At 45.6% G+C, this 24,322-nt stretch overlaps 3 protein-coding genes across 5 annotated transcripts in view; 2 read left to right on the top strand and 1 right to left on the bottom strand.

Moving 5' to 3' along the window:
- CCDC27 (coiled-coil domain containing 27) overlaps positions 1-7,231 on the top strand; it is a 63,936-nt gene extending 56,705 nt beyond the window's left edge. For both annotated transcript variants that reach the window (XM_033921474.1, XM_033921473.1), the window contains 3 exons: positions 1,327-1,539; positions 4,303-4,407; positions 5,677-7,231. In XM_033921474.1, coding sequence (XP_033777365.1) covers positions 1,327-1,539; positions 4,303-4,407; positions 5,677-5,811 — 453 coding nt within the window. In that variant the 3' untranslated portion in view covers positions 5,812-7,231. The remainder of the gene's footprint in view (positions 1-1,326; positions 1,540-4,302; positions 4,408-5,676) is intronic.
- The window catches only part of LOC117348877, a 121,105-nt gene that overhangs the window by 88,837 nt on the left and 7,946 nt on the right, over positions 1-24,322 (bottom strand). The window lies entirely within an intron of this gene.
- On the top strand, positions 10,854-19,552 carry SMIM1 (small integral membrane protein 1 (Vel blood group)). The gene is made up of 3 exons (XM_033921475.1): positions 10,854-11,304; positions 14,736-14,925; positions 19,174-19,552. Exons 2-3 carry the CDS (start codon positions 14,741-14,743, stop codon positions 19,298-19,300), a joined length of 312 nt encoding a protein of 103 aa, XP_033777366.1. The 5' UTR covers positions 10,854-11,304; positions 14,736-14,740; the 3' UTR covers positions 19,301-19,552.

Raw genomic sequence — 24,322 nt, 5'->3', positions numbered from 1 at the left:
TACAGAGCAAAGAGATTTTAAAGACTGCAAATTATCCATGTCAACTGCTGAGCAAGTTGTAAATAGAAATGACATTGCTTGAAATGTCTATATGCAAATACCAGAAGCCTAAGAAACAAGAGAGGAGAGTTAGAATTATTGCACTAAATAAAAAGATAGATATAACAGGCATCTCTGAGACCTGGTGGAAGGAATATAAATCAATGGGTTAGGGTGATACCAGAGTACAAATTATATCATAGTGATAGCGTGGATTGATTTGGTTGAGGCATAGCATTATATATTAAAGAGGGCCTTGAATCAAACAGACTAAAATTTATTCAGGAGCCAAACACACCTTGGAATCCATACGAGTAGAAATTCCATGTGTAAAGGGGAAAAGGATAATGATAGGCGTGTACTACTGTCCGCCTGACCAGGATGAACAGACAGATTCAGAAATGTTATAAAAAATTAGGGAGATTATTAAGCTGGGATAACCTCAATAATGGGTGATTTCAGGCTAATATTGACTGGGTAAATATAATATCAGGTCATGCTAGGGAGGTAAAACTCCTTCATGAAATCAAGGACTGCTTTATGGAACAGTTGGTTCAGGAACTGACAAGAGGCGAAGCAATTCTAGACTTAGATCTTAGTGGTGTGCAAGAATTGGTACAGGAGCCAATGGTTGTTTTTTTTTGGGGGGGGGGGCACTTGATAACAGTGGTCATAACTAGACAACCAAATCTCCAATCTACTGATAACAACCCCAGACTACAAGATGTTCAGAAAAGAAATAAAGACTATACTCTTCAAGAAATCCCTGAAAAAGTCTTAACACTATGAGTACCTTCCCTCCTCCCATCTTCTTCCTGACACCACCCCCCCCCCCCACCCGAATCAACCTGATCTACTCTTTATTCGCTCGGGAAATGACCAGAGATCTTTTGTAACCCACCTTCTATAACTGTTTTGTAATCCGCCTCGAACCACAAGAAAATAGAAATCTCTAATGTAATGTAATGTAATAACATGATCAGATTTGATATAATCTCTGGTGTAAATACACACAGGAAATCCAATACAATTTGCACTGATTTTGGGGGGCAATAAACAGAACGTTTGGTGATCTTAAGATCCAGTTAGCCTTGTTTGCAGATTTGAGATTCTATTCTCATTTGTAAATAGTGATTTTTATCCGAACTTTGGCTGTTGCTCTCTCCCTCCAAAAAGTATGAATGTTTCTTCCTTGGTGCTTTGGTTTATTATATGATTTTTTTTTTTTTTTTTTTGAAAGCCTTGTGGTTAGCCAGCTAACATGAAGACTAACCCATTTTTGCATAGCACATTTCAGAACTGCAGTTAGAGCTGGAGGAGCGGGACAATCAGATCAAAGACTGGAAGGCCGAGATCCAAAAGCAAGAGAGAAAAACAGAGGAGAAACAGTACCAGCTGAGGCAGTGCTTACTTGAGAGGAAGGAGATGGAGGACAAAGTGGATGCCTTGGAACACTTAGAACACAGGACAAAGGTGTCACTGGAACATGTGCAGGCGAGGGTAATGTTATAGCTTCTCATTCATCAGTTGGTTCTTTCTAAGGTGGAGAGTAAAAGACGACTAACAAAGCAGTTGGGTGTAGTTGAGATATGCAGTTGGTCGATGTGGTAATAGGTCAACTTCCTTCCATTTAAAAAAAAAAAAAAAAATGGAAAGCCTTGATTGGTTAGGCAAGATCACATGACTAGGTAGAAAAAAAAAATCAACTTTATGGATAATCCTACAGGATCTATTTGATTATTTTCTTGTAAAATTGCTGAATTTCAAGAATTTTTCATCAAAAATAAATCTGCCCATTTCAGGAGTTAAGTCAGTCCTTTTACCTCAACCCCCCTGCCTCCCCCCCCACACATGGTAAAATCTATTTCACTGTATGCCTAGTACTACCTTATTACCCAATAAAGGACATCTTTAGTGTCAACCTCAGTCCTTCTACTCCAGCATTACTCAATGCAAGGCTTGAGGGTCAGTGGTTGTGCCCATTCATACTCTGATTCTTATGTGAGCCAACTATAGGATGATGAAGCCATTGTGACATCACTGATGAGGTTGGCTCTTAGGCATTGGTGGAATGAAGCATTATGACATCACAATCTCAGCTCTGGATACCAGAGACTGTCATTCTTTAGTGTCTCTCTCAACCTCAGCAATGCAAGGCTTGAGGGTCAGTGGTTGTGCCCATCATATGCTGATTCTTCCCTCTTAAAGAATGACACAAGGATGGTTTCCCATGGTTAACCATGGGGATGGGGACAAATCGTGTCTCCTTTCATTCTCTATGAGGACAACTTAGAAAACATAGTGACCCAGGCGAGAGTTCCTTCAGTGCCTCCCTTCTTTTTCAGGCTTGCTTGCAGTAACATAAAGGTTAGCTTAGTGGCCAAAGCAAGTCACTCTTCTTGCCCACCATTTGTGACAGTCTTGCATGCATAGGCAATTTTTTGTTTGGGGGGCCATCTCCTCTCTCTGTCTCCCCCTTCCCCTCCATCCCTATGCACCATCTCATCCCTCTCCCATGGTCAGACATCTCTGTCTTCCCTCTTTCCCCTTATGGTCTGGCATCTTTCTTCTCTCCTTCCCATAGCCTGGAATCTCTCTCCTCTCCCATAGTCTGGCATCTCTCTCCCCTTCCCTTCCTCTTCCCGAGGTCTAACATCTCTCTCCTCTCCTTTCTGCTACCTGGCATCTCTTTCCCCTCCTTCCCTTCCATTTTGTGGTCTGGCATCTCTCTTTTTCTCTCTCTCTCTCCTTCCCATTCCAGTGGTCTGATATCTCTCCCTTCTTTGGGTCATCTATTATCCCTCCCAGTGTAACATTTCTCCCTCCCTCCTCTCCATCACTATCATGCCCAACAATTCACCCTCTTTCTTCCTTTCCCCATATACATCATCTTTCTTTCCCTCTCTCGCCACACACCTATGTCCAACAATTCTCCGTTCCTTTTCCCTCCCCCACTGGCAGCATTTCTTTCTCTCCCTTCCCACTATTCCACCTGTGCAGCATCTTTCTTTTCCTCCTTTCCTAAACCTCCCAGCTCCTGCATTTGTCCTTCCCAACCCTCTCCCAACCCACCTGAGCATCTGTTCTCCCTGCCTTCCCAAGTTCCAACTCCCTAACCTCTGAACCCAGCCTCTCCTAGTCAGACTCTGCACCCAGCTCCCTTCCCTCCCCTTCTGTTAGGTACTGCACCTAGCCCCCTCTCTTTTTTCCTCCTTTCCTATCCCCCCACAGCCCCAGCATTTGACCTTCCCAACCCTCTCCCAGTATGTGCAGTATCTGTCTTCCCAGCTCCATGAGCATCTGTCCTCCCTGCCTTCCCAACTTCCAACTCCCTACCTCCTGCACCCAGCCTCTCCCTGTCAGGCTCTGCACCCAGCCCCCTTCCCTCCCTCCCCTATCAGGCTCTGCACCCAGCCCCCTTCCCTCCCTCCCTTCCTGGTAAGGCTCTGCACATAGCCCCCCTCCCTCCCTGTCAGGCTCTGCACCCAGCCACCTTCCCTCCCCTCCTGTCAGGCTCTGCACCCATCCCCCTTCCCTCCCTCTCTTGTCAGGCTCTTCACCCACGGGATCAGGTTTCTTCTGCTGCTCAGTGGCAACGAGCACTACCCCATCCCCCTTCCTTCCCAACCCCTGTCATGCTCTTCACCAGCGGGATCAGCTTTCTTCTGCCGCTCAGCGGCAACTAGCAGGAATGCACTTTAGCGCTCCTGCTCGGCAATGAGTGGCTTGTTAACAAGCCGCTCAGCGCCGAGCAGGAGCAGCACAGTGCATTCCTACTCGTTGCCACTGAGCGGCAGAAGAAACCCGATCCCACGGGTGAAGAGCCTGACAGGGGAGGGAGGGGAGCTAGGGCAGTGCCAATTTTTGGGGAGGCCACGGCCCCTGTGGTCCTCCCCGTTCCGACGCCTATGCCTGCATGGACCTACCAGAGTCAAATTCTGTAGGGGAGGGGGAGGGTGATCATTGTCTTGGCACTTAGCCTACTGAAAATGGCTTCAGTCTAATTAAGAGAGACCCTTTTCATAGTGTGGAGGTCATTAAGTATTGCCTCTCTATGGATAATACTCTTCCCTTATTAGGTGGTTATACAATAACTTGTTTTGACCACTGGGTGTCACAGTGAGATCTCTCTAAAGAATCTCATTTTCCACCAGCCCTTCATTCTTTTCTCTTTCTTTTTATCCCTAACCCATTTTTCTTTTTTCTTATTTTTTCATATAAAAATATTTCAGCTTAAATGTTTGATTTCTCTCTTCTCAAAAGTTTGAAAGATTTCGAAACAAAATAGTTCAGTCCACATACAGTTCACCAGGCACCAAATCTCCAACAATTGAGCTCCACGATGGCGATGTTTTGGATGCAATGCAGGTACCGCAATCATCATCATGAGTTATGACTATCGTTAACTGTTTTGATCAGCCATTTTCTTACTCTTAGAACGTTCAGGCTTACTCCCTTTATGAGACTATCCCAGTCCCCAGGGATTAAAATTTTCTTCACTGGAAAAAATAATCCCAGGAAAGAAAAAGGAGAGGGATATCTATCATGAAAAGAAAAAAAAAAAAAAAAAAGATTTTGGGGGGAAGGGAAACTAGCAGGACTGTGTTTGTGCATAGAGGGGTAGGAGGAAAGAGGGAAGGTCCTGTCCTTTATGCTTACATAACCTCACTGGGATAGGGTTACCAGATTTTCCTTTCAGAAAATCCACTCCCAGGCCCGCCTGGTTCTGCCCGTATCCTGCCCCAGCCCCACTGCCTGCTCTTGTCAGACAGGGAGGGTGTTCGCGCATGTGCATGATGTCATCGCATGACAGCCGCACACAGCTTTTCAAAAGCCAAAGTGCCGGGTTTGGAAAAGCCGTCCGGGGAAATCTGGACGTCTGGTTCTACACTGGGTTATTATTGGCCTCATAATCCTGGATCCATTGGTAAGTGAATTCACATTATCATTCCGAGGAAGAGACAGTGGAGGAGTGGCCTAGCAGTTCGAGAGCTGACTCAGCATCCTGAGGTTGTGAGTTCAGGTCCCACTACAGATCCTTGTGACTAGGGTTACCAGACGTCCGGATAGGTCCTCCTTTTCGAGGACATTTCCGGGGGTACGGACGGCTTTTCAAAACCCGGCACTTTGTCTGGCTTTTGAAAAGCTTCTTCGAAATTGCGTCAGGCAGGAGGGCATCCACGCATGTGCAGATGCCCTCGGGGCTGGGGCAAGACTGGGACATATACTAGAGCAGGGGTGTCAAAGTCCCTCCTCGAGGGTCGCAATCCAGTCAGGTTTTCAGGATTTCCCCAATGAATATGCATGAGATCTGTTTGCATGCACTGCTTTCATTGTATGCTAATAAATCTCATGCATACTCATTGAGGAAATCCTGAAAACCCGACTGGATTGCGGCCCTCGAGGAGGGACTTTGACACTCCCTGTACTAGAATAAGGAGCAGATCAGCATGTACTGAAAGAAGTAGAACTACTCAAGGTGGCCAGTATTTCCAGCCTGGGTCTTGATATGGAAACCAAAACTTATCAGTATAGGAGAGGAAGGAAAGGGAGGTGTATAGAAAGAATGGGGGAAGGGGGGGAATACTGCATAATAATTTTTTAAAATTGTTTTTCTTTTGTCTGTTCGTGCTTCAGAAAATAATTACAGAGCGCCTAGAATACCGCCTGCTGCTTAAACAAAATGGAATTAAAGTTCCTTCCCCACAAATCCCGGATTCGTCCTCCAGTTCTCCCAGGCAGACTCCAAGCAAAAAGAGCTTAGGGAAGTAAGAAAGTAGAGACCCACCACCTCCACCGAGTGACACTGCCTCATTCAAGCAAGGGACCAGGCACTCGGCCAAAAATAAAGCAATTCTCCTGGAACGCAGACCTCATTTCTCGCCCTTTCTCCATGACACTTTGAGGAGCTTGGAGGGGTGGGCTTGCCTAATTCTATTATAAACAGGCAAGCTCAAGCACAGTGACTAAGAACAGGACACGTAACTGGCATGAGCAATGTAAAGTGACTTTCAGGTTTCCATTGTCACAGCCAACTAGGGATCTTGGTCTGTTGTAGCCAATCTTATGACCAAGGGAAGATTGGAAGGTTCAGTAGGGTTCCACAGGGGCAGGCTGTTATATGTACATATGCAAATTTTTCCTGGATTTGTCATGTGCTTGGGTGATCTATTGGCATCATCCCCTGGGTGTTGATATCACGAAATTCATGTCAGTAACCACAAATTGGTTCTCAAGGTAGCAGAAGTGGAGGGGCAGCCTTCAGATCTTCCACAGGGTCCTTAGGGAGCACAACCATTGTCATCTCTTGTGACAATACTTGGGAAAGAAACGGTGGCTTTCATTGCTGCAGATGGTCTGCAAATAAAGTGAGAGGACTGGAAACCTGGGTCATGTATCTGGCATGTTTGATGAACACTAATCACTACAAAGACATATGAACAGCCTTACTGGGTCAGACCAATGGTCCATCAAGTTCAGTAGCCCGTCTTCACGGTGGCCAATCCAGGTCACTAGTACCTGGGCAAAACCCAAACAGTAGCAACATTATCTCAGAGTAAGCAAGATTCCGGAACCCCAAAGAGTAGCAACATTCTAGAACCCCAAAGAGTAGCAACATTCTATACTACCCATCCAGGGCAAGCAGTGGCTTCTGTCTCAAATTATGTTATCCCCTATTTCTTCATCTGCAAACTTTTAGGGCTGTGCAGAGCTTTATTTACAGTTTAAGCATTAATTAAGAGTGAGTTTTATCAAACTGCAAGAGCTGAAAAAAGCATTCCTGGTGCTCATATCACACTGTTTTCATACGCCCACCATGACCACCTACAACATGCAGCAAAACGCCCTTTGATCGGGGGAGGCCTGATCCCAAATCTTCGTAGTTGTTGATGTTGTATGGGGCAAAATGTTGGGCCAGCCATAACTCCTGTGGTCCACCCCATTCTACTCTCTGTGGTGTATGTGCCTCTTCAATTCCATGTTCCATGATGGAATGAAACTCACGGTGCCTTGATCTCTAAGCCATGATGTCATCATGGGAGAGTGAAGTACATATACAAAAAAAAAAGGAATGAGGGATGGAGGAAGTACAGTTGACTCTCTGTTAACCGGAACTCAAGCAACCAGCAAAATAAATCAATGAAATACTGTAATACTTTAAAATGAAAATAAAATCAATTTCTGACAGAAATTTAAGTGTAAACTTGGCACGCCACAGCTGAGTACGCCCACGCTTTGCCTACCACATGTCCGGTAGTTTGTCTGGAACAGTTTATGGTATGGTATAGTATTATTTAGGCCTATTTTTAATAGAACTCTCAAACCACCAGAAATTACATTTATCTGGCATCTAGCCATAGGTGCCGATTAACTGACAGTCTACTGTATTAGAAATGATTCATAATATATTCCATAGCTCAGATCAAAGATTCTAAAATAAGTGCCACTCATGCAACAGACGTAATTTGGAAATCAAAATAAAAATCTTCATTTCCTATGGTCATTGAAAATATCCTGAATTTGTCACAACACAGCCCTTAGATGTTTGTCTTTATAAACTCGGCTTCACTCTTTCCTTATTTTGAGCAGTTTATCTACAAAAGAGAATTGGGATAACCTTCACGGGGTGGGAGGTTACTAACCTAATAGCACTACTGCCTTGGGTAAATCTTTTCATATAGACAGTGAAAAATCTACATAAATAAATATGACACAGGGGTTACCTGCATAGAGTAGCCTAAACCTCAGTGAACATAGATAAGGTTAGTAGATGTCCGGATTTCCTTGGACATGTCTAGGGGTCCGGACAGCTTTTCAAAACCCAGCACTTTGTCTATTTCTTTTTTAAAAATATATTTATTATTTTTTTATTAAATTACCAAGCATAATACTTGTACAGAAAGGATTTAAGCCATAAGAATAATAGGAAGAAAATTCTCTTAACAAATAAAGAACCATATACAGTGGTACCTTGGATTAGGAGCATAATCCATTCCAGGAGCATGCTCGTAATCCAAAATGCTCGTTTATCAAAGCAAAGTTCCCCATAGACAATATGGCAACAGCAACGATTGGTTCCAGAACCTGGGGTATGTACATGTCGGGGCCGGGTGCTGCAGCGCCGTCTCCTCCGTCCGCCTCTTCCGTCCGTCATGAATAACAACCCCGCAGTGCCGCTTCAGAGGGATGCCTCTTCCATCCGCCGGCCAGCCCTCCACGTCGGATGCCCCTTGCATGCTGGAGATCCCCCACCCGAGCCCACGCAGCCGAGCGCTGCCCCACCCGCACGCCGCGCACAACGCCGATGATTGACACTGTGCGCATCACCCGCAACGCGCAGGGGGGATGGCTCCCGGCCGCGCAGGCCCAGACAGAGGTCCTCCAACCTGCGAAAGGCACCCGATGTAGAAGGCTGGCCGGAAGACGGAAGAGGAATCCCCTGTAAGTGCTCGTTGATCGGGGCAATGCTCGGTTTGCGAGTTAAAAGTTTGCTGAGTGTTTTGCTTGTCTTGCAAATCACTCGCAAACCGGGTTGCTCGCAAACTGAGGTACCACTGTATATATAAAGAAAATAAATAATGGCTTAATTCAACTCAAGTCCTCCTAAAGATCCAAGAAGATAACTGTAGCGAAACATGAAAAAAAAAAAAAAAAAAACATTTACATAGAATTAATTAAGGGCTCCTTTTATGAAGCCGCGTTAGCGGTTTAACACACGTAACAGCGTGCGCTAATTTGCTGGCCGTGCTAGCCACTACCGCCTCCTCTTGAGCAGGCGGTAGTTTTTCAGCTAGCGCAGGGGTTAGCACGCGCTAAAAAGGTGCGTGCGATAAAGCCGCTAACGCGGCTTCGTAAAAGGAGCCCACTTTTGGGTTTCCTTCGATAAATCAAGATACATTTGAATCTTATATCCCAAGAACATTTTGGGCTCCTTTTACAAAGCCGCGCTAGGGCCTTAACGTGCGGAATAGCGCTCGCTAAATTGCCGCGCGCGCTAGCCGCTACTGCCTCCTTTTGAGCAGGCGGTAGATTTTTCCAGTGGGTGCGTTAAAAACGCTAGCGCACCTTTGTAAAAAGGAGCCCTTTATGTTTGTTCTTAAAAAAAAGTCTCAAAATCCAAGATTGATCCGATGAAAAGGCTAAAGTCGCTATCATTGTTGCTGGAGTTGCCAAATCCTGGTCTGACGATTCCAATAGATTTGTAACATTCATTGGTTCTTGAGAATTATTTTGTAGATTGCTTCGGACTTTACTCGGCAAATAATAAACTTGCAAAATTGATGGTAAAGATTCTTCTGGGATCTCTAATATTTCCTTAAGATATCTCTTCGTCATATCCCTAGTTGGTTACCATTATAACCCTGGATAAATTAACCAACCTCAGATTGTTGTTACGGGAATAATTTTCCAATATTTCAAGTTTTCTCCTAAGCTTGGTGTTATCCTTGATTAGGGACTCCTGAATTTGTTTATGTGTCATTAGTTGTTCAGTTTTTTTTAATTTTGAGGAAATTACTTCAGACTTTAGATTTTTTATGTCTTGTGAATGTTCCTGAAGTTTCTTTTCTATAGTTTGTAATTGAGGATTTATCGCTTTACCCAAATTAGCTACTTGGTCCCATAAGGATTCCAGTGTAATTACGGGGGAGAGGGGGGGGGGTTTAACTATAGAAAATTGAGGGTGCATTGTAACAAATCTCTCACCCTCTAGTTGATCTTCCACATCCTTGTCCTTCTCTAGGCTATTCGTAACTTCGAGGAGCTCCCGGTTAGTACCTACTTGGCCTCAGAGGAAAGAGACAGCTCTGCTACTGGAGTTGCCCCTTCCAGCGGGGAGCTGGCAGTCCAAGGCTGCAGGGGGTGGTGCTCTCAAGTCTGGGCTTAAGGCGGTGTCCGGACCCAAAGAGACAGCTTCAGTTCCGTTACCCGAAAGCGTCCCAAGCGGGTGACTCCCCGACGCCATCGTGGCACTCTGCATGCGCCTTACGAGCTCCTCAATATTGCCAAGAGGAGCTGCTCCAGCGCGTCGCGAGGCACCGGCCACACCTCGGCCTCTTCTCTTCGGTATTTCAGCAGTAAATTCGGAAACAAATCCGTTCAGGTAAGAGGAAAAACGAGCCCAAAAGAGAAAGCTCTCCAGCGCATCTCACTCGAGTACCCTAGTACGCGGCCATCTTGGATCTTCCTTATTTCTTTCTTTACATTTTCCCTCCCTTATTCTCATTGTGCTTCCATTATATGTTACATCTCTTTTTTATATAAACAAATTGTAGTTCTACCCCCGATGACACTTTGTACCAGTTAGTACTAGTATTCTCTAAAATGGTTTAGTGAGAATAATTTTTAAGTTGTACGACTCTATGGGCTCCTTTTACGAAGGTAAGCTAGTGCCTTAACACGCAGAATAACGCGCGCTACGTTGCCGCACACGCTAGACCTTAACGCCAGCATTGAGTAGGCATTAGTTCTAGAAGCGTAGCGCGCGGTAATTTCCTGCGTGTGCTAAAAACGCTAGCGCACCTTAGTAAAAAGAGCCCAATGTTTTTATTTTAAAAAAAAAAATTTTATCTTATACTTCGCTTAGATAAACAATCAAATCAAATTTTAATAAAACTTGAAACAAATGAAAATGATTCCATTTGCGTGCACGGATTGTTTAAGTCACTCGGCAGGCAGCAGAAACAGGGATAGAGAGACGCCTTCGGTGAGAAAATTGCCGCGGAGGCAAGAGATTCGTTCCAAGAGCCCGTCAAGCTTCAAGACAATGTTTTACTGCCAGGTGGTATGCATTAAAAAATGAATAAACACTCAAGGAGGTGAGGACTGTTCTGCCCCAGTTCCTCCACTCCTCAGGGCAGTACAGGGAGTTCTAATGAAAGGAACTGAGTGGGTAGCGCTCTCCCCATCCCCCCTTTATCACCCTTCCTCTGCCTGTCCTTTTACAGAACAGCACAAAGTACGCGGTTGCTTCTTAAATCTTTCTAGACCGGAACAGGCTTAGCAAAGAGGAAGGTATTCGGTCCACAACGCCCTCCACCAGGAAGAGCTTGGAAGGGGTCCAGATAGGCAGCCGCTTTGGAGCTCACAGAGGAACTCTAGCTGGAATCTTTGTGTGGGTTTGTTTTTTCTACCATGACCCAGTTTCCAGATTTCTGACAGCCTCAAGGATTCAAAAAAGTTCTCGTGAAGGGGGGCAAGCAGAATTAAGGAGCTGAATTTTAGGAAGATATAACTTCCCTGCTAAATCCCAGAAGAGCTTTTAAGGTAAGTTATGCTTTAACTGGATTACTGGTGAAATAAACAAAACAGTCTTACTTGTTACAGGGCAGGAAGGGGGGAACTGATAGAGCCAAGCCACACACACACTTCTCTGTGAAGCAGATGGCAAAACCGAGGTGAGGTTTATGTTTTCATTCTGTGCACTGGAAGGAACAAATTGGATTTTCAAACTGACTTAAAAACACTGCTAATATCTAGGACAGTGGTTCCCAACCCTGTCCTGGGGGACCACCAGGCCAATCGGGTTTCAGGTTAGCCCTAATGAATATGCATGGAGCAGATTTGCATGCCTATCACTTCCATTATATGCAAATCTCTCTCATGCATATTCATTAGGGCTAGCCCAGGGATCTCAAAGTCCCTCCTTGAGGGCCGCAATCCAGTCGGGTTTTCAGGATTTCCCCCATGAATATGCATTGAAAGCAGTGCATGCACCTAGATCTCATGCATATTCATTGGGGAAATCCTGAAAACCCAACAGGATTGCGGCCCTCGAGGAGGGACTTTGAGACTCCTGGGCTAGCCTGAAAACCTGATTGGCCTGGTGGTCCTCCAGGACAGGGTTGGGAACCACCGATCTAGGAAATGGGGAAAAATGATATACAGCATTAACCAAAGTGTCACCTTTGAGACATCTTTGTATTTAATTTAACAAGGCAATTGGAGAGGATGGAGAGCTGACTCTATACCAGACATGGGCAACTCCGGTCCTCGAAGGCCGGAATCCAATCGGGTTTTCAGGATTTCCCCAATGAATATGCATGAGATCTATTTGCATGCACTGCTTTCAATGCATATTAATTGGGGAAATCCTGAAAACCCGATTGGATACCGGCCTTCGAGGACCGGAGTAGCCCATGTCTGCTCTATGCCCTGAAGGGTCTGACTGCATCTGTCCTAAGTCTGCCACCAGTAATCATTTCTGTAACCCAGAGTATCGCCAACTGTGTGCCGCCGGAGATTCCGGGGAAGAGGAGAGGCGCTGGCTGCCTACAAGATACGCCTCTCGCGGCAAGAGGCACATCCTGTGTAGGCAGCCAGCCAGCACCAGCATCTCTCTCTCCTCCTCGATGCCTCTCTGCGCCTCTTCCCTTCCAGAACCCCCACTCCCTTCCAGAACCCCCTCTATTACCTCAGGTAAAAATTCAGATGTGAGCGCTCTAGGGACAAAAATTATCTATGGTACTGAATGTACTGTTCGCCACTTCAATAGCTTCTGAGCTTGATGGTAGTACATGATTCATCATAAAAATATTCAAGAGTTTTAAACCCTGACATCCCACGTGGAGATCTAAAGGCGCCGACAGTAGCGGCCTGATATCAACTTGTTTTCATCCATTTGCCAAATTCTCCCCATATTCCATGCTTGATATGGTTCAGATGGGAGCTTTCATCTGCAGTAATATCCAGTGGCATAGGAAGGGGGGGGGTGCGGGCCACCCCGGGCACCAGGTTGGTGGGGGCCCTGCCACCTCTCTACCCTGCCCCACCACACCATGCCACCCTCGCGCTCCCCCTCCTCCCCACCCCATACCTCCGTATGCAGCTTCTGCCTGATGCTCGCGCCAGCCTGGGTCCCCTCTGAATCACTTCCGGGTCACAGGCCAGGAAGTGACATCAGAAGGAAATTCAACATTGGCGCAAGGAGGGTGCTTGCAGAAGCCACTTGTGCTGGTGAAGATTAAGAGGTCCGGGGGTGGGGGGAGGGACAGCACAAGTGTGGAAAGGGGGGCGGGAAGAAGCGGGGTCACAGAAGGAGTGGAGGCACAGAGAGGATGGCGCGGGGGGCACTACCGCCTTAGCGCCTCCTATTCTTAGTATGCCACTAGTAATATCTACTGTACTCAGCTCATTTTGTACTAAAGCAGGGGTGGGTAACCCAGTCAGGTTTTCAGGATCTCCCCAGTGAATATGCATCAAACTAAGGAACTATCAATTCATTAAATTATATATCTTTTTATTATAATATAATACTGTTCATAATAATATATATCATTCACATAAATATAACCATGCTCAATAAATCCTCTATAATAAAACCCTTACCTGCATATGCTCTGTTGAAACGGCGTGATCCCTGCCGCCGTGATTTCTGCTTCCGTGTCAAATTCGATTTAGGCGCGTGGGGTGGCTTGCGGTGCATGGGGCAGAAGGAGGCAGAAGAAGGAGAGTGTGACTGTGTCATTTAGTGGTTTCCGCATGCAAGTTAAGGAATGCAGCAATTTCCCCATCAGTAGGAGCCTACGGTGGTTTAAACATTGCCTTTCTTCCACGACACTGCGACCCTGAAACCACTGCAGACCACCACGAAAAGGTAAAATGAAGGGAGAGGGGCTACTGCTGGACAGGAGGAGCAGGGAAGGGGTGCTGCTGGACAGTGGGGAGGTAAAAGAAAAGGAGAAGGGCTATTGCTGGACAGGGGGGAGGTAAAAGGAAAGGAGAAGGGGCTACTGTTGGTCAGGGGGGAGCAGGGAAGGGGTGCTGCTGGACAGCCGAGGAAAGAGAGAGACAGAAAGTAAAAAAGAAAGACAGACAGACAATGGCCAAAGAGAGAGAGAGAAAGAAAGAAAGAAAGACAGACACACACATCTATTCTAGCACCCGTTAATGTAACGGGCTTAAAGACTAGTAAACTTATAAACTCACAACTCATTCATACAATACAAATTCCCAAAGCCCTCCACATATATCTATATCAGTGCAAAACGTTCAGGTGCATCAGCCATCTGAACGGGGTCTAAAACGAACACCATCTGTCCTTATCTTGAAATGACGTTGTTATGTAAGTTCCATAACTTCAAAACATATCATATGATCCTTATTGCTTTTCCATCCAAATATGTCAGTTATCCACGCACAAATGTAGCAGTTATCAACGCTCGCTCAACACAGTTCTGTGTTTCGCCAATTAGGCGTCTTCGGGAGCTTAAAATGGCAAAGGCTCCCTCATCGTCAGCCTCAACAGTCTTCAAAATATTTACGAAGACATCATCAACTGGTGGAACATTCAAACCAGCATCATTCCTTATCTAAACAGCTGTAGGATCAACTTCCTGAGTTTATGGGTTTATTTATTGACATGGTTATATTTATGTGAATGATATATATTATTATGAACAGTATTATATTATAATAAAAAATATGTAATTTAATGAATTCATAGTTCCTTAGTTTGATGCTATATTAGTACTTTATTGGGGCTGTTAATAGGTGTGATAGGTCCCTGTGGTTTTTGTTTCTCAATGAATATGCATGAGATCTATTTGCATGCACTGCCTCCATTGTAGGCAGATAAATCTTATGCATATTGAGAGGGGGGGGGGAAAATCCTGAAAACCAACTGAGTTGTGGCCCTTGAGAACCAAGGTCGCCTACCCCAGTGCTAAAGGGAGTTCTATTTACGGTGTATGCCCCAGCTGTTATGGGTCCCATTTGCAGATGTTTTGGGGCTGCATCTGTTTCTATCCCTTCCAGGGTCCCATTTGCCCACCTCGCTGGAAGGATGCAGCCTCAGGAGGGATCAGGTGTTCAGTACAGCAGATGGAACAGCAGCGCCCAGGAAGAAGTCAGTGTCAACACGTCCGCCGAGGGAACAGCGTGGAAGAGGTGAAGGATACAGGACAAACCGGTGGCCAAAGACTGAGCTGCGGCTATGCAAATCGTTAGCCATGCTTGTGAGAATAATAGTCTCGTAAATCAAAGGGCCCTTCTACAAAACTCTTTATATACCACTTAAGCTACAAATAAGATCAAAGCTGTCTGCAAAATAATCTGATAAAAGCAACAAAAAGAACTTGCACTGGAATCAGTGCTTAGCACCAACGGCGTAGTAAGGGTGAGCGGCGCCCCTCCCCCGTGGGCATGCCCCCTTCCCTTTCCCCGCACCTTTTTAACTTCTCCGGCGTGAGCAGCAGGCCCATGTCGGTGATGGTTCGCCCTCCGACGTCTCTTCCTGGGCACAGGTCCCGGAGGTGACATCAGAGAGAACGCTGAAGCCAACGCGGGCAGCAACCTCGCACCATGGAAGTACGAAAGATACGGGGAAAGTCAAGGGGTGCACGGGTGCAGCAAGGAAAGGAGCAGGGGGGGGAGGCAGAGAGGAGGAAGTGTGCCTTGCCATGAGGAAGACCATGCCCGGGGTGGAATGCCCCCACCCCACACACCCTCCTTACTAAGGCACTGCTTAGCATATCTTAAAGCAGAACTTTCCTGGGCGCTAAGTGCAGATTCAACATATCCCTTTTTAGGCCATTTTAAAACATTTTTTTAGATTTCAGGTCATATGCTGATGTCACACATTAATGGGGAAGCGCTAAGGCCCTGATTCTATAAAGCCCAGCTAAAGTTAGGCGCCAATATTGGCACCGATTCTATAAAACTTAGGTGCCCATTATAGATTCACACTTAGCATTGCCTAAGCGTGCTTAGGTGGCACTCAACATTAGAGAATGACACGGGGACAAATTTTTCCCTGTCCCTGCAGGAACTCAATTTCCCCATCCTGTCCCAGCGAGTTTTGTCGCTCTCCCTGTCCCTGCCCCATTCCTGTAAGCTCCGCCTTAACCGCACAAGCCTATGATTTGAAAGTGTCTGAGGCTTGTGCAGATGAGGACGGAGCTTAGGCATTGGTGGAATGAGACATTATGACATCATAGTCTGAGTTCTAGAATGTTGCTACGTATGATTTTAAAGTGTTTGAGGCTTGTGCAGATGAGGACGGAGCTTAGGCATTGGTGGAATGAAGCATTATGACATCACAGTCTGAGTTCTAGAATGTTGCTACGTATGATTTTAAAGTGTTTGAGGCTTGTGTAGATGAGGACGGAGCTTAGGCTTTGGTGGAATGAGGCATTATGACATCACAATCTGAGCTCTAGAATGTTGCTACTTATGATTTTCAAGTGTTTGAGGCTTGTGCAGATGAGGGCGGAGCTTAGGCATTGGTGGAATGAGGTATTATGACATCACAATCTGAGTTCTAGAATGTTGCTACTTAGGATTTTCAAGTGTTTGAGGCTTGTGCAGATGAGGAGGAGCTTAGGCATTGGTGGAATGAGGTATTATGACATCACAATCTGAGTTCTAGAATGTTGCTACTTAGGATTTTCAAGTGTTTGAGGCTTGTGCAGATGAGGATGGAGCTTAGGCATTGGTGGAATGAGGTATTATGACATCACAATCTGAGTTCTAGAATGTAGCTACTTAGGATTTTCAAGTGTTTGAGGCTTGTGCAGATGAGAACAGAGCTTGCAAAAATGGGGCAGGGACAGGAAAAGAACTCGTGGAGATGGGAAGGGAAAAATTAGTTCCCGCGGGGACGGGGAAAAATTTTTCCCCGTGTCATTCTCTACTCAACATCTTGACCTTTAGGCGTCCCCAATTTACGCCAGGGTTTTTTTTGCCTAAAGTAGGCGCTGATATTGGCACCTCACAAAAATAACTCAAAAAATACGCCCATGATTCATCCCCTAACCACCCCAACTTTTACTGTAGGTGCCTACTTTTTGTAGAATTGAGCTTTTCGAGTTAGGCACCTTTCAATTAAGTCAATTACAGCTGATTGTGAGGTGTTGCGTGCCAATATCGGCACATAGGGTTACCAGATGTCGGGATTTCAATCAACATGTCCTCCTTTTCGAGGACATATCCGGGGGTCCGGACGGCTTTTCAAAACCCGGTACTTTGTCCGGGTTTTGAAAGGCTTCCCGTCAAACTGTGTCGGGAAGGGGCATGGGCGGACATAACACGGTGATGTCACGCGCACGCAGGCATGACATCATTGTGTCATGTCCACGCATGCTTGGATGCTGTCTGGGCGGGGCTGGGAAATTGGGCGTGACAGGCGGAACTGGGCGGTCCTGGGGGCCTGGCTGTGGGTCTGGATTTTCCTTCAGGAAAATCTGGTAACTCTATCGGCACAGATTAAGCCCATTGCTCAAGTTAAGTTCTGAAAGTGGCGCCTAATTTTAGGCAGACTTTATAGAATTAGGGCCTAAATGCTTCCCCATTATCGCTGAATTAACCAGTTAGCGTACGGTATCCAAATATTCTAGCTGGTTAATGCTTCCACACACATTCTCCACCCAAGACACACCCCTCCCCCCTCAAAAAATACTTTTGGGGAAAAAAAAAAAACAGTTTAGCATGCACTGACAGTCATAATACCACAAAATGCTTTCACAAATTTTGCAGTAGCCAGTGGAAGTAGTGGGTGGAAACAGAGGAGGTCCAGGACCCTGTTACGTCTCCAAAGTAAAAGGAACAGAAACCACATGTAAAGCCTAACAAAGAAAGAACAAGCGGGGAAGTGGGATAGAACACGGCAACCTTGAGACAACATAAGAACATAAGCAATGCCTCCGCTGGGTCAGACCTGAGGTCCATCGTGCCCAGCAGTCCGCTCACGGGGCGGCCCCAACAGGTCCAGGACCTGTGCAGTGATCCTCTATTTATACCCTTCTATCCCCCTTTCCAGCAGAAAATTGTCCAATCCTTTCTTAAACCCCAATACCGTACTCTGCCCTATTACGTCGTCTGGAAGCGCATTCCAGGTGTACACCACACGTTGGGTAAAGAAGAACTTCCTAGCATTCGTATTGAATCTGTCCCCTTTCAACTTTTCCAAATGCCCTCTTGTTCTCTTATTTTTTCAAAAGTTTGAAGAATCTGTCCCTCTTTACTCTCTCTATGCCCTTCATGATCTTATTAAGTCTCTATCATATCCCTCTAAGTCTCCTCTTCTCCAGGGAAAAGAGACCCAGTTTCTCCAATCTCTCAGCGTATGAAAGGTTTTCCATCCCAACAATCTTTTATTTCTATAAACTCAAAATAAATACAGAAACACATGAATAAAATCGCATGTACAAAAAGTTCTATAAACTTGATGTCTTTATAATGAAAGGATCCAGCTGATGGCCTGACATGGTTCTTGTTTTGACTCCCAGATGGGGGTTGCTCCAGTGCTGGGAATACAGACTGTAAAATAATCTTTAAAAAGACTGTAAATATGCTCGTAGAAAAGTCTGAAAAACTCAAGCAACCGGGTACAGTGCTGCCCCGTGAATTTGCGGTCCGCAATTCGCGGTCCCAGTCATTCGCTGTATTTTCCGGGCAGCTCCTGATTGGTGAGGCCCGACTTTAGCACAGGAAGAGGCGGTCGGAGCATACTGCGAGTGATTTCCTTCACTCGCCGGCGCTCCGGTTGCCCTCTCCTGCCTCCTCTGCTAAAAAACGTATTTGCGGTTTTTCAATATTTGCGGGGGTTCCTGGAACGGAACCCCTATGAATATCGGGGGGGGGGGAGTACTGTACACAAAGGTCTCCCACACTGGAGTGACACCTAGTGGACCATTAGACATACCCCTGAGGCAGGCTTCCATCTAGGGGCTGAAACACCGACCGTGTCGGGCCATCAACTGGACCATTTCATTATAAGGACATCAAGTTCATAGGACTTTTTATACACGTGTTTCTTTATTTTTAGTTTATAGAAATAAAAGATTGTTTGTCTCAAGGTTCAGCCATTGTATCCCACTCCCCACTTGTTCTTCCTATGTTGAGCTTCTCCAGAGTTACCAGTTAGTAAAACAAACCAGTCATCCAGAAATACATTTCAAACTAAAGACTTTTGTCTTGTTCTGCCACCCTGCTGCCTCTCTCGAGACGTTAGGGAAAGAATTAAAATAAGGTCTTATAGCACAGCAGAGAGCAGATATTCTGTCACGCAGAAAGCCAGATCGCTAATAAAATATATCCCAGGAACCTTTCAGTTATAATGTTCATCAGAGAGAGAAAATTTAGTGCAGACGCTTTGAACTGAATCCTGACCTCGTCCCTCCTCTTGCGTTTCTGCAAATTCCACACCACACTGTGCACTGGGAGAGTTGGCGTTGCAGTGAAAGTGCTGGGAGGCATCGTTTTATTCTGGATTATTTTCATCATCGGATACGTTACAGGCTACTATGTACACAAATGCAAATAGAAGGGCAGAAGGGGAGCGGAACACACTTACCGAGCACCAGGATTCATTCTGTCCGAGTTTCCTGTGCTTCAAAGGCCTAGCTACTGTGAATGGATTAAAGTCAGAGATCTTTCAACCTCTCCATCCCATGTCTTAAGAACATAAGAATAGCCTTACTGGGTCAGACCAATGGTCACTCAAGCCCAGTAGCCCGTTCTCACGGTGGTCAATCTGGGTCCCTAGCACCTGGCCAAATCCCACAGAGTAGCAACATTCCATTCAGAATCCTAAAGAATAGCAAGATTCCGGAATCTCAAAGATTGACAAAAGATTCCGGAACCCCAAAGAGTAGCAACATTCCATTCAGAATCCTAAAGAATAGCAAGATTCCGGAATCTCAAAGAGTGACAAAAGATTCCGGAACCCCAAAGAGTAGCAACATTCCATGCTACTGATCCAGGGCAAGCAGTGGCTTCCCCCATGTCATTCTCAATAACAGACTATGGTCTATTCCTCAGGAAATTGTCCAAACCTTTCTTAAAACCAGCTACGCTATCCGCTCTTACCACGACCTCTGGAAATGTGTTCCAGAGCTTAACTATTCTCTGCGTGAAAAAAAAAAAATTTCCTCCTATTGGTTTTAAAAAGTATTTCCCTGTAACTTCATCAAGTGTCCCCTAGTTTTTGTAATTTTTGACGGAGTGAGAAATCGATCCACTTGTCTTCTTCCATCACACGTTCTCTCCTATCACCGGATCTCTCAATGAACTCCAGTCTGCCAGCTACACTACAAGCCAGTCCTTGGTTTACCACTCCCACCCACCCCTTGGCACTATGGGTTTTGTCAGCAGAGAGTAAGGAAATGGGACTGCAAAATGCTTGAGCTGGAATTTGGACACAAGGACTGGGGCACCATGTCCCTCATAGACTGGAATTATTTAAGAGCTATTGGGCTCATAATCAAAACTTAAAACATGTCTAAAAACCTGCCCAAATCAGCACTTGGACGACCTATAAGACAGGTTGTCCAAGGGCCAATAATCAAACCAATTTTCTGGACGTGTTGCGGGACTTTTTAGGCCTCTGAATTTAGGCCTGTGAATCCCACTGTGAGGAGTGGTTAGGGCAGTATGTGGGCGGGATGGGGGACTGACCTAAACTTAGTCGTCCTGCAGGGATAATAATCAAATGTTTTGCTAGACATCCTGGACGAAATTTAAATGTTGCGAGTTAGATGATATAAAAACAGGTCTAAGTGCCAAAAAGGTATCCAAAGTGACAGGTAACTACTGCAGAGACAAAGTAAAGACCCCCCAACAACTTGGATAACATAGTGGAGGCCAGGAGAGGTGAAATAGTGGTTGAGAATGTGGAAGGATTGAGGGCTTGAAGATTTTGAAACTTGTTAATGATGATTGGGCATGGCTGAGGGGGAGCGGAGCAATTGCGAAGGTTATCAGATGATGACCAGAGATGGGGGAGCAGCGAGACAGAGAAGTTAGCGAGAGAGAGAGCAGTTGGAGAAGAAGACAAGATCAAGACAGTGGCCATACTATTGAGTGGGGATAGTGGAGCATAGCTGGAGGTCAAATGAGGAGATTAAGGAAAGAAACTTAGAGGCACAAGTATCAGAGAGATCGTAGGCGTGAATGTTAAAATCCCCAAGAAGGAAGGAGGAAGAAGATGAATAAAGGAAGCTGGAAAGCCAGAAGTCAAATTTGGGAGGAGGAAGGGAACTTGTTGGGGGGAGGATGATAAATGACTGCTCTCTGGAGAGTTAGAGGAGGGAATAGGCGGACAGAGTGGACTTCAAATGAGGAAAGACATTGTGATTGAGGTAGGAGAAGAGGTTGGAATCTGCCAGAAGAAAAGAGAATCCCAACGCCTCTGCTTTGACCAATAGGGCGTAGTGTATAGGAAACGTGGTAACCACCTATTTTTCTGAGCCCTTTTTAGCACTGTTGACTTTTAGAAGATTAGCCACTTATATCTACTTGAGCCAGTCAATTGGAACATCTGCTTTGCAAAGATCAAAGGTTCTGCCCCTCAGAGGTATGTGGCCACAATACAGTATAATTCCTGGTTTGTTTGTTTTTGCCTGCCTCCCATTTAAACTCCTTTTCAAGCAAAGACAGTGTAAAGGTTAACATATGTGGACATTTCTGATTTGAGTTTCCTGCTTCTTCTCAAGACAACCACCAAGTTATTTATTTACTCGAAAATGCTCTGCTGTTACGGGAAGCCCAGCTATTTGTAGCGTGACAGGAAATTTAAACAGAGTGGGTCACTGAGAAGTTAAATCACCTTGCAGGAAGCTGGTACTCACAGTGCAGTAAGGTTTTTGTAACAGGAAATGCGGACATGGTCCATTCTCTGCCTTAATTCCCTTCAGCCCTCAGAAGCTGAGCCGTGAAAGGAAGGCAATGGACAGGCTGTGTCCTCAAAAGTTCCTGGAAGATTCAAGCAGAAAGAACCACAAGAAACAGCTCCTTCCAAAGTCCCAGGGTTCAGCTGAACTTTCAGGATCATTTTAGCTAGCCAGAAATGTTCTTTTCTCATTGATGTCCAAGATCTTCTGTACACAATTAATCCTAAAGTTTTGGCTCAGGCTAGCTGCCTATTCACTCACAAAACAAACTCAGCTGTACTCAGCTTTGTCCTCCCCACTACCCCCCTCCCTGAGCTGCAGCCTGAGAAAACAATGCGGCCTTTTCAAAAGAGAACTGCACAAAGCACACCTAAGCAAACAAGTATGTGCTCTTAAGGACTGGTGGCATGGGATTATTAGAAATTCTAGGTAAATATTCAGCGTTGCACCACCTTCCCCAAAACAAATTTGATAATTAAATCCAACAATCATGATCACCCCAACACCACTCAGAGCTAGATGCACTAACAACGGTCGTTAAGACCTTGTGGGTCGCTATGGGTCGATTTCTAAATGGTGATCAATGTTGAAATGGCTTCCCTTGCAAATGAGTTTTGCGGAAGCTTGCCCTAGAGACAGAAATCTCATTGAAAAAATCATTTTTAGCTACATTAGAAGCAGAAAGCCTGTGACAGAATCTATTCTATTCTATCATCAAGGAAAAAAAAGGGGATCTCAGGGAGGACAAGGCCATAGCACAAAGACTACCCTCCCCTCCATTGTTTGAATTTATCCTGATGTGATTAAGGGCTAGATTCATCAACCTGACCGATCAGGTCCGATCCGGGCAGGTCTGACAAATTCTGGCCCCCATCTGCCTGCACGGATCGCTGTTGTGCGATCCGCGCGCATGCACTAGACCTCCGGGCTCAGCACAGAATTTTTTTTTTCTCTAACTTATTTTTAGAGCCCATGGTTTTAACCCGCTTAAGTCCGTGGGAAGAGAAGCCAGACATCTGCAGGGAGCAGGCTGCCTGGAAACGAGGATCTCTCCGTTGCAGATCTTGGCTTCTAGGCGCTACTACACCTGCCACTTCCAGGGGCAGAAGAATCTCCCGGGTCTGAGGTGGCAGCGCTCATGCCTCACAGCCGGGCACTTGGGTCTCTTCAACAGATCTGGTTTTGCACAGTCTTTAATAAAAAAGAAGGGGATTATTGTTTTCTGAACGCCATGTCTCCAGGAGATCGGGGCTGAGAGCAGGGCGTCAGAAGGCAGTCGGAAAGGGCTTCAGCGATTGGTCCTCAGCAGTCGCTTTTTTTTTTTTTTTTTTGATCGGCCAGCCCAATCGGTGTTGCAGCGTTTTGTTTAGCGAATCGTGTCCCTGTCTACTTTGCATGCCGTTGCCCTCATTTGCATACGCGGCTCGGAGGATGGTCGGCAGAGAGGTAAGTGAGTCGGGCCGGGGTCGCAAATCGATCGGTTTGCTTTGTGAATCTAGCCCTAGTACACTCAAGAGGGGAGAAAAGCCTTCTAGGCTATGAAGTCGGATACGTTAAATCTTGGAGCCATTTTCTTATTGGCAAACTCCTGTAAAAGTTTGGTGGATATAAATATATATATTTTTGCCCCAGTACAGTTTATAACCTTTTTAGATGTGAAGAAGATCATATAATATTCAATATTTGGACTGACTTATGAGATTGAAGTCAGATAATAATGTGTTAAGTCTTTTTATGTTTCAGTACTTGAACTGATCCACTTAACTTTCTTTGATCGTTTCCTCCCCAAGTGTGGTGTGGTGGTCTATTGAAGAATAGGAAATATACGTCTTTCTTATTTCGTAATCATTTTTTTTCCTTATGTATTGCTGAAGCATTAACTTGTGTTTAAATTTAAAATGTTAATAAATGCATTTTAAAAACAAACATTTTCTATATCTATGCCCTTGGAAGATGCTTATAAAATTAAGAATATAAGAATTGCCAAAGGTCCATCAAACCCAATATCCTATTTCTAAAAGTAGCCAACCAAGGCCCAAGTACCTACCGTAGCTAGATCCCAAGCTGATAAAACGGATTTTATGCTGCCTATTTATTTAAGTACTAGTCTTATAGCCCGTTACATTAACGGGTGCTAGAATATATATGTGTGTGTCTGTCTTTATTTCTTTCTCTCTCTCTCTCCTTAGCCACTTTCTGTATTTCTGTCTTTCTTTTTTTCTGGATGTCTTTTTCCTTGGCTGACCACCACCACCACCCCTTGCCTGCTCCCCCTGTCCATTCTCCCTTCTTTTTACCTCCCCTGTGTCCCCTTCATTGCTCCCCTTATCCAGCAGCAGCCCTTCTCCCTTTGTTTCTCCTCCCCTGTCCATCAGGACCTCTTCTCCTGTCCATCCCTGCTCCCCCTGTCAAGCAGTATGCCTCCCTTCCTTTTTCTGCCCCTCCTGTCGTCAGCACCTCTTCCCCTGTTCAGCAGCACTTCTTACCTCCTCTCGCGTCTGCCCTCCGCCGACAGCCTCCTCAAGCCGCCGCGGTGCCGCTCCGTGAAGCCCTCCTTCTGGCAACCGCCGCTCCGCACCACCGTGCACGCCTGACACCGACAACAGACAGCCGCCTCTCTAACGTTTCCGCCATCCCTGCCACCGCGGAACCGAAGGCGTCCTGGTGTAGCGCAT

The sequence above is a fragment of the Geotrypetes seraphini genome, chromosome 15 (genome assembly GCF_902459505.1).
Source record: "Geotrypetes seraphini chromosome 15, aGeoSer1.1, whole genome shotgun sequence".
In the NCBI taxonomy this organism is placed as follows: Eukaryota; Metazoa; Chordata; class Amphibia; order Gymnophiona; family Dermophiidae; genus Geotrypetes; species Geotrypetes seraphini.
This window is presented reverse-complemented; position numbering and strand designations above follow the sequence as displayed.

Bases quoted from the DNA above. Each gene is read 5' to 3' on its own strand.
- SMIM1 (XM_033921475.1), top strand. From the start codon at position 14,741: ATGGGTCCCATTTGCAGATGTTTTGGGGCTGCATCTGTTTCTATCCCT. The intron at 14,926-19,173 runs GTGAAGGATACA...GCGTTTCTGCAA, and splicing joins GAGGGAACAGCGTGGAAGAG to ATTCCACACCACACTGTGCA.